General features: G+C 43.9%; 1 protein-coding gene across 4 annotated transcripts in view; it reads left to right on the top strand.

Moving 5' to 3' along the window:
* Window positions 1-9,022, top strand: part of LOC103750325 (zinc finger protein OZF-like) — an 11,091-nt gene extending 2,069 nt beyond the window's left edge. Inside the window, exons 2-5 of one of the 4 annotated variants that reach the window (XM_029556259.1) lie at window positions 123-214; window positions 2,452-2,578; window positions 3,158-3,250; window positions 6,189-9,022. In XM_029556259.1, coding sequence (XP_029412119.1) covers window positions 200-214; window positions 2,452-2,578; window positions 3,158-3,250; window positions 6,189-7,735 — 1,782 coding nt within the window. In that variant the 5' untranslated portion in view covers window positions 123-199 and the 3' untranslated portion in view covers window positions 7,736-9,022. Of the gene's footprint in view, window positions 1-119; window positions 215-2,438; window positions 2,579-3,157; window positions 3,251-6,188 lie in introns of all 4 variants that reach the window. The other 3 variants (XM_008853373.3, XM_029556258.1, XM_029556257.1) reach the window with 3 other exon arrangements.
* The last annotated feature ends 1,178 nt before the right edge of the window (window positions 9,023-10,200 follow it).

Below are 10,200 nucleotides of genomic sequence, written 5' to 3'. Positions count from 1 at the left end.
CCTCCCTCATTGTCCTTGATACAAATATTTCTTTAACCCTCGGGTTCTAGCTTCTAAAGATCATATAGTTCCTATGAGAGTAAGAAAGACTATATCACAAGAAACACTTCATTCTCCAGCAGTGGCCAGCTTCAGAGGGAGTCCACAGTCAACCTACAAGACAGTACAGCGACTGGCAGTGCCCAGGGGCTCCAGAAAGATGTGCACCTCCCAAGTGAGTTCTTCATTTATATATTTGTTTCTAACTTGTTTTTTTCAGTGGCTTTCAAGAGGTTTGGTAATACTTGTAATAAAAGAATGTTGTCTTAGTTTGTTTCTCCATTGTTGTGACACAATACTCTGACCAATACCACCTTGGGGAGGAAAGAGTTTATTCAGCTTACATCTCCCAAGTCACAGTTCATTAGGGAGCCCAAGGTAGGAACTCAGAGCAGGAACCTGGAGGCAGGAGCTGGAGCACAGGCCATTGAGGAACGGAGGCAGGAGCTGGAGCACAGGCCATTGAGGAACGCTGCTTACTGGCTTCTCCCTGGCCCCTGCTCAGCCTGCTTTCTTATGCAACACAGGCCCACCTGCCCAGGGGTGGCACCACCCACAGTGGGCTGGGCCCTCCCACATCACTCTTCAAGAAGATGCCCCTCAGACATGGCCACAGGCCAGTCCTATGGAGGCAATTCCCCAATTGAGGGAATGTGTGTGAAGTTGACACTAAAGCTATCCAGCACAAATGTTATGCTTGTTCACTGTTTGTAAGGAGTTCACCATGCTGAATGCAGCACAGATACAAAAATATCAGAAATGGGCTTGGCCTGGTGGTATACTCCTTTGATCCCAGCACTCAGGAGGCAGAGGTGGAGGTAGGGGAGGAGGCCAGGCAAGGGCAGATCTCTGCGAGATCCAGGCCAGCCTGTCTACATAGTGAGTTCAAGGCCAACTGGGGCTACAGGGAGATTTTTTTCTCCAAAATAAAAAGAGAGAGAAGTGTATGTATAGTGAGAGAGAGAGAGAGAGAGAGAGAGAGAGAGAGAGAGAGAGAGAGAGATTGAGAGGGAGTAACGACCAGCCTGATAGTAGAGCCAGGCTGAACTGAGAACTTGTAAATCATGTTTATGTAAATTGCCAGTAGTAATAACATAGATCAGAGCTCATGAGGTTCTACAGTCAATAAAGTGAAGCTGCAGACATGTCTCTAATAGTCCCAGCTCCAGTTTGCTGAATCATAGAGCACCCCAGTAGCTGTCATCCTATCCTATTCAGTGGGCCGAGGAGTAAGACTGTTTTACCTGTGCTTGCTTTTTATTACAGTGAAATAATATAGAGTAAATTAAAATCAGGAACAGACAAGGGTACCTAGACCAGGTCCAGGAGACACCACGTGAAAGTTCCCATTTGTCCTTTCCCAGTGCAGACATGTGGCACCATTTAACTCTCAGCTATGATGTGTGACAGTATACATAGAGTTTTACCAAACACTTGAGCTCCGATGAGCCTAAGTGTTTGAGGTTATTTAGGCTCAATAACATAGGCAGAGCTGAGCACAGGACTGGTTAACCTTAGGCTCCAGGTGCCACCATGTGTTCGGCTTCTCTTTTGTGAATGAATGATGGAACACTTGAATGACTGAATGGCACTACAAAGAAAGGATATTTTGGCTTTTTTTGTTTTTGAGACAGGGTCTCACTATGTAGACCAGGCTGGCCTCCAACTCAGAGAGATCCACCTGCCTCTGCCTCCCAAGCGCTGGGACTACAGGCGTGCGCCACCACACCCAGCTAAAAATCACTTATCTATTTTTATTTTATGTGTTCATGAGGAGAACAGCACAGAAGAGGTTAAGAACGGTCCGTGCTGTTCTCTTCATGTATGTCTTTGGCTTGCATGTATGTAAGTGCACCTGTGTGTGCAGTGTCCATGGAGGCCAGAAGAGGGCATTGGATCCCCTAGAACTGGAGTTACAGGCAGTTATTAGCCACCATGTGGGTGCTGGGAACTGAACTCAGGTTCTTGGAAAGAGCAGCCAGTGCTCTTAACCACTGAGCCATGTCTTCAGCCCCAAGAGAGAATATTCTAAATAAAAAATCTAATCCAAAAATAGTTACCTGAAAAACAGCTGAATGCCTTGCCATGGGAAATGTTTTAAGAAATGCCTTATCTTTGGGGCTGGAGAGATGGCTCAGCGGTTAAGAACACTAGCTGTTCTTGCAGAAGACCTGGGTTTGAATCCCAGCACCCACATGGCAGCTAACAACTGTCTGTAACTCTAGTCCCAGGGGATTCGACAGTCTCTTCTGACCTCTGCAGGCATTGCATGACATGGGTGCACTTACCTACGTGCAGGCAGTACACACATACACATAAAAATAATAAATATTTTTTTAAAAAAGAAATGCCTTATCTTCATAATCCCACCAATGGCAATCCTTTGGAATGAATGATAGTGTTCTGTTACAGGGCTCGCTGTCATTCAAGGATGTGGCTGTGGGCTTTACCCTGGAAGAGTGGCAGTTACTGGACTCTGGTCAAAAGAAACTGTACCAAGATGTGATGCTGGAAAATTATAGCAACCTGGTATCTGTGGGTAAGCAGAGCTTTTGGGGGCAACGCGGGTGATCGGTTGACTTTATTTTCTCAATAATTAAAGATGTGAAGCCTCACAGTGCTTTAGTTTGTTTGTTTATATATTTATTATTTATTGTGATTCTGGGGATTGAATCTGTAGCCTTCTATGTGCTAAGTAAGCACTCTACCACTGAGCTTCTATCTTTTCTAGCAAGAGTTTTTAAAAATTTTTTCCTCGTGGGCCTGGAGAGATGGCTCAGCGGTTAAGAATGCTGTTCTTGCAGAAGACCCAGATTCGAATCCCAGCACCCACATGGCAGCTAACAACTGTCCAGTTCCAAGGGATCCAGCAGCCTCTTCTGACCTCCGCGGGCATTGCACAACACGGGTGCACTTACCTACATGCAGGCAATACACTCATACACATAAAATAAAAATAATAAATAAAATATTATTTGAAAAATTTCCCTTGCACCTCTGAAGAGAAAGGCCTATATGTGACTAAAATCCAAATTATTCAGCCTTACGAATCTCTGCCGTTTTTCAGAGCCCTGAAGCCGAGTGGTTGGGTCCATGGTCCTCTACTTTCCTTCTGTAGGGTATCAAGTTGCCAGCACAGATGGATTCCTTCTCTTGGAACAAGGAGAACCGTGGATGGTACAGGAAGAAATCCAAAGTCACATTCATTCAAGTAAGTGAAAAACTACAGTCCTTCAGGAGGAACGGAAGGAATGACCCAACTGGTTAGAAATAGGAGGCACCTGGGACATGTTACTGAAGCTCTGATACTCTGATCATGACTCAGAACCGGTGACATGAACGCCCCAAATAGCAGAATAGTGTGTCCATTTGTTCTTTCTCTGTCTGTTGTGTGACACTTTCCAAGGACACATGAATGTCTGCTCCCGCAAGGTAGGAAATTCACAGCAGATCAAAGTCAGGATTGTAACAGCCCCAAATGGAGTCCCCAAATCATAGCAGCCAAAGTAACTTCATTTTCTTCGTTTTGTATAAAGCAGCCACTTAAAACTTCAAAAGCTAGAACAACGGCGGGCTTCAAGGTCAGGTCTGAACTTAGCTGCTTCCCCTAGAAGAGTGCTTTCTTTGGAGTGGCTGACCTTGGGCACCTCCCAGACGCTGTAGCTGTGCTTCTTGCCTGGCCAAGGAGCCTAAAACAACAACAGTAATCAGAAAGTTCCTCACTGTCAAGGTCTCTGTACATCTGTCAAGAGAAGGACTAACACAAGCTTGTTCTGGCTTCTGTAGTTTGCTTATCTGCTAACTTGGGCCATCCTGACCTACTCAGGACCACCTGGCTTTACTCGTGTATGATGAAATTCCTATGGTGTTTGTGGGTTTTGCCTTTATTAGTTAGTCTCACCCTCCCCTCAGGGCATGTGTCCTGAATCTGACTTAGGGGACCTGAATCTGAGCTTATGGGACCACAGACAGCTAGAGCCCTATTAAATTTGGCCAATTAAAATTTGAATTGGGTCTGGTGGTCTTTTCCCAGTGGTTTCAGACTCTGTAACAGAATACCACCACAGTCCAATTCTGTGCACCAGTGAGTTCTGTTGGGATTATTCACAAGAGTGTGGGTGAGGGGTTACTTAGGGAAACAGAGATGACCCAAAGCCCACCCTCAGCCTGGGAGCAGGACTCCTGGAGCACACTGCACAGCCTGCAGGCAGCTACACGGGTTGGAGAGAGTCCTTTTTGGGCAGTTCTCTGCCAGGAAAGCGTGGGGTCTGAGATCACTCAGCAGTCCTACTAGACCTGGTCAGGGACTTCCTGACACTATGGAGTTGTTTACTTAATGAGCTTCCCTGCAGGATGGAAAGTTTCACCTCCCCTTAGAACATCCTGTTTTACCTGCCTTAAGGAGCTTCCCTCCAAGAATCTTACCTCAGTGGGAATTGTGACAGAACAGTCCATTTGCTGAATTACCAGCTGAGCCATCCCACCAGTCCTCCCATTTGCTTCCTTTAAAGATGTTTTAAATTATTTTTTAATTAGCTGGGTGTGGTGGCACAGGCCTTTAATCCCAGCACTCAGGAGGCAGAGACAGGCGGATCTCTTAGTTCAAGGCCACCCAGGTCTACATAGTGAGTTCCAGGCCAGCTGGGACTACAGGGAGACCCTGTCTCAAAAAGACAAAAAAAAAATTTTTTTTTAATTAATATGCCTGTGTGTAGGTATGTGCCAGATGTATCAGATTCCCCAAAGCTAGAGTCACAAGTGGTTGCGAATGGTCTGATACATGCTGGGAACTGAACTCAGGTCCTCTAAAAGAACAGCAAGCCCTTAACTGCTGAGCCATCTCTCCAGCCCCCTGTCGGTTTTTTGTTTGTTTTCTGTTTTATTTTGTTTTGAGAAAGGATCTCACTATTTAGCTCTGACTATCCTGGAACTTGCTATGTTGGCCTCAAACTCGAAGATATCCACCTGCCTCTGCCTCCTGAGTGCTGGGATTAAAGGTGTGAACCACCATACCTGGCTTGGGTTTTGTTTTGGGGTTTTTTTTTGGTTTTTGGTTTTTGGGGTTTTTTGTTTTTGTTTTTGAGTGAGTCCTACTCTGTAGTCCACGCTGGCTTGGAACTCACTGTATAACCCCGGCTAGTCTCGTCAACTCCTGGCACTGCTACTGTCCCAGCCGCATGAGTACTGAGATTATAAGTTTAGGTTATCCTGCCCAGCTGTGTGCCTCCACTTTAAAAATCTACTAGATCTCTTTTCCAGATCATAACTGCTTTAGTTACTTTTCTGTGGCTGTCATAAAGCACCATGACCAAGGGAACTTATAAAAGGAAGAGTTTGAGCTTACGGATCCAGAGGAATTAGAGTCTGTCATGGCAGTGGGTAGGGGTTGCCAGAGCAGGAAGATAGCCCAGCATTATCACATCTTCATGCAGGCACAAGAAGCCAAGAGCAACTGGAAATCTGGGAAGGCTTAAGATCCCGCTAAGCCCGCCCCAAGACATGGTTCCTCTGGTGTGGTCATACCTCTTAAAGCTTCCCAAAACAGCACCACCAACTGAGGACGAAATGTCCAAATACTTGGAGCCTGTAGGGCACGTTCTTTCAAACCATCACAATAGCCTCCTTTTAAAATCTCTTTTTTTCCCTTTTTAGTTTTTTGAGATGGTCTCACTCGATAGTGTAGGCTGGCTTTGAATTCACCATGTACCCAAGGATGACCTTGACCTCCTGAAACGTTCGAATCTACCGCCTGCCTTTTGCTGCTGTTGTTTGTTTGTTTACTTGTTGTTTGGGGTTTTTTTTGTTGTTGTTTGGGTTTGTGCATAGAAGACGTTTCTTGTGTTGCTCTGACCAGATCCCGTTTTGGTTCTTCTTTCCTAGTTAACCCTTCTTTGTGGACCTTTAGTTTACTCTCCTTCTGCCCCCTCTTAAACCCATGGCCACAGCTCCCTTGTATCCAATCAAACATTCATAACTATTCTCTCCACATATTTTTGCATATCTGATCTGTCTTGTACCTTCTCTCTCCTTTTCAACTTAAAAATACCTCAGACTTCCATTCTCTGTCCAATCTCACTTCTCTCATGGTACGGGACTCTGCCCCCTTCCTATTTACATGATCACAGTAGATTCATTGGTCTTCCTTCTAGAAGATTCCTGGCAAGACAGTGATGCTACAGAATGGTGCCAAGAAAACCAGTGCAGCCTTGAAGCTTGCAAGAGAGACTCCAAACATGATGACCTTGGAAAAATACCTCCTCCTATTTCCCAGCATGCCATCTCTCCAGCACAGAGATCTCCTACGTTTGATACACTTGGGGAACATTTGAAACCTAATACAGAGCGCATTGTCTGGAATGGAAGCTATACAAGAGATGAAATTGAACTTAATGGATGGGATCATTCTTTTCCTGATATTAAACCTGAAGAAATTCATACTGGAAAACAGCCCAATGACCATAATGAATGCGTGCAAACTGTCAGTCATAAGTCAGAGCTCATCAAACACTGGGAAGGTCAAGGAGAAGAGAAGCCTGGCTGCAGCAATGATAGGAAAACGTCTCCCCAGAAGTCACACCTCACTGAGCACCAAGTAACGCACACAGGGCAGAAACTCTACAGCTGCAAAGAATGTCAGAAATCCCTTGCCAAGGAGTCCCATCTTACATCACACCAGAGTACCCATGTGCCTGATAAGTGCAATAAATGTGGGAAAGTCTTTTCAGATAAGTCATGCCTTGATAAACATCAGAAAACTCACACAGGAGGGAAACACTTTAAGTGTCAGATGTGTCAGAAAAGCGTCAGTGAAGAATCACAACTTGCTTTACATCAGAGAACTCATATAGAGAAGTCCTACCACTGTGGCGAATGTCAGAAAAGCCTCAGCAGTAACTCACAGCTCAGTAGTCACCAGAGCGTCCACACAGAAGAGCATCTCTATGCCTGTGATAAATGTGGGAAAACTTTCCCCTTGAAGTTTAGCCTTATTTTACATCAAAAAGCACATGTAGGTGAAAAACCATATGAATGCAGTCAGTGTGGGGAAGCCTTTAACCAAAGATCTGAGCTCGTTAGACAGCAGAGAACTTACACTGGGGAGAAACTTTATCTTTGCAGTGAGTGTGGGAAACACTTTGGTGTGCAATCATTTTGCAGTGCCCCCGGGAGAACTATGGGAGAGAAGAGCTGGAGATGCCATGAATGTGGAAAAGCATTCCCGATCAAGTTCAGTCTCATCCTACACCAAAGAACTCACGCAGGTACGAAACCTTATAAATGCAGTCAGTGTCAAAAATCTTTCACCCAGAAGTCTTATCTCACCACCCATCAGAAGTCTCACACTGCAGAGGAACCATATACATGCCTTGGATGTGGGAAGATGTTCTCTTACAAGTTCAATCTCATGATTCATCAGAGAATCCATGCAAAAGAGCAACTCTACGGACACAGTGAATATGGGAAGACTTTTCCCATGCAGCGTAGCCTGGCTTTATATCAGAAAACACATCCAGGAGAGAAACCCTCTACGTACAGTGAATGCCATAAATCCCTTGGCCAGAAGTCCCATCGCATTACACATCAAAGAACTCAAACAGGTGAGAAGACTTATGAATGTACTGAGTGTTGGAAAACTTTCTCCCACAAGTTCAGCCTCCTTCTACATCAGAATACTCACAAAGGAAAGAAGTCATGAATGCAGAGAAAGGGACTCGCTCTTTATACCACAGAGCTTACCGAGGAAGTCAGCAAATGTAGATAAGCTTTCTCTTCAAAGTTACATGTCATTTCTGATTAGAGAATAGTGCCAGGCAGAATGTAACCGTTTGAATTTAGGCCAGAGGGCATAAACAGGTAACGACATCTGTAAATGTAGTGATTGTGTGGATGTTGTCAGCACAAAGCTCAGCTGTACTGTGATCAGAGAATTAACATTGAAGAAGAAATTCTGCACCTAAATGAATCCAGGATCACAGCTCATGAATTTCAGTTTATGGGAAAAATCATTTTTCTTCTGTTTTGATATCGGCAGTATTGTAGGAAGTATTGGATATGTAAATAAATGTGCATGTCAGAAGAAAAGCAAATCAGAATAATATTTGAATATGTAAGCATTTTATATGTATTTTGTTATAAAAATTATTGTTCATATTTGGAAATTGCAGGTGTTAGTAAATCATTTTTTGTAAGAAATCTCAATGCAGTGATGGACAACTTTCCCTCCACTGTCCTTGGGCATTTATAAATTGATCTGGGTGGGCTGGGATTTCCTTGACTAAAACCTTATCGCCTCTGTTCTAAAATAGACATTCCCTCCATGTATTACTAGTGCTGACATTAAAATGTAGCAGAGGACAAGTCACTGGTTATAGTTATAGGAAAGTTTAGTGCTCAAAATAGTGCCTTACTATATAACCAAAAATGTCAGAGTGGATGAAATACGGAAATCATTAGAAAGGATATTGTTTAGACAACTGGGTACTTTAGCGTTGAGGAAGGTCACCCTTCACAGCTTCACAGATTGTGTGCCCATTTGAATATACATGGACTGAGAGATTGTCCCTGATACTGAATAGGGAGCTATTTAATATTAATGTAGTCAATATATATGTGTGTGTGTATACTTATACACATATATATATAGATGGAGATGATAGATTAGATAGATGATGGATAGATAGATAGATAGATAGATAGATAGATAGATAGATAGATATAACTTGATTTGGATATTATGGCTTGATCCTGTGGTAAGATAAAATATATTTCTGTTTCTTTCACACACTAGGTATGCTTCCCTTACAAAGAGCATAACCCAAATATTAGAGTTGTGTTAGTGTCTTCCTTAGAAGGCAGGAAAGTCTAAATTCTGTTTTTCTGTTTTTGGTTTTGGTTTGTTTTTGTTTTTGTTTTGTCTTTGAGACATGGTCTCCTTGTAGCTCCAGCTGTCCTGGAATTTACTATGTAGACCAGGCTGGCCTCAAACTCACAAAGAAATGCCTGCCTCTGCCTCCCAAGTGCTGGGATTAAAGGCATGCACCACCACACCTGGGCTCAGCATGTTTTTTCTGTTTTTGTTTCTGTTTTTTTTTGTTTTGTTTTTTGAGACAGGGTCTCCCTGTAGCCCCAGCTATCTATGTAGACCAGGCTGGCCTTGATCTCACAGAGCTCCACCTGCCTCTGCCTCTGGAGTGCTGGGATTAAAAGCATGTGCTACCACACAGTGCCTAAATTCTTAAATGGAGAATAAAGGGTAAGTTGCATTAAGCCTGAGTGTACTTTTATAAGATTACATTTCTTAGAACTGGACATAGTGGTTGCGTGCCTGTACTACTAGCTATCTGGGAGGCTGAGAGAAGGGATTGAAGGCTGCCAGGGGCAGATAGAGGTCTAGACAACGTGGTGACTGGATTTCCAGGATGATTTCATTAAGATGGCTGCTACAGGATGTCCAGGGAACCATGAGTAAGCAAAGGTGACGTGTTACATAACCAGCTCTGGCAAGAAGCTACTTGATGTGATTTCCTGCAAAATGTTCTTGGGAGAAAATAAAGTATGTTCCAATTTCCAGTGGCTTCAAGCATCTTTAATCTCCCAGCTCTGTGTGACCCTCTGTCCCTGGTCCCCAAACTTGATCCTCACACTGGGTAGGAGGATCTCAAATTTGAGTCTAGCCTGTGATACATAGTGAGGCCCTGTCTAAGGGGAAAAACAGTCCTTTCTATCCACTAGGCTTTACGTTAAGTGATTGCAGTTATAGCAGTTACCCAAGGGTAAGCTGCTGAAAGGACTCAAAACAGTAAAATACAGATCAGCGTCAAGATGGTCTGAGACATGCAGGTGCAGATTTGAGGGATATTTTTATATCCACAAGGGACACATTTTGCCTCCAGGTCACAACCACCACTATATGTGAGCATCTCCAGTTTCAGACAAACCAAAGTTCAAGTTTACTGAAAGTTCTTTCATATCCATGGGTCTCATGGCCCAAAGCAGACTTTTTAAACAAGTTAGATTGTAAAAACAATGTAAGGGGCTGGAGAGATGACTCAGCACTGGCTGCTCTTGCAGAGGACCTGGGTTTGATTCCCAGCACCCACATGGTGGCTACAAAGGTCTGTAACTCCAGTTCCAGGTTATCCAACGCCCTCTTCTGTCCTC

This window comes from Nannospalax galili, unplaced genomic scaffold (genome assembly GCF_000622305.1).
Source record: "Nannospalax galili isolate Female #2095 unplaced genomic scaffold, S.galili_v1.0 scaffold1827, whole genome shotgun sequence".
In the NCBI taxonomy this organism is placed as follows: Eukaryota; Metazoa; Chordata; class Mammalia; order Rodentia; family Spalacidae; genus Nannospalax; species Nannospalax galili.
This window is presented reverse-complemented; position numbering and strand designations above follow the sequence as displayed.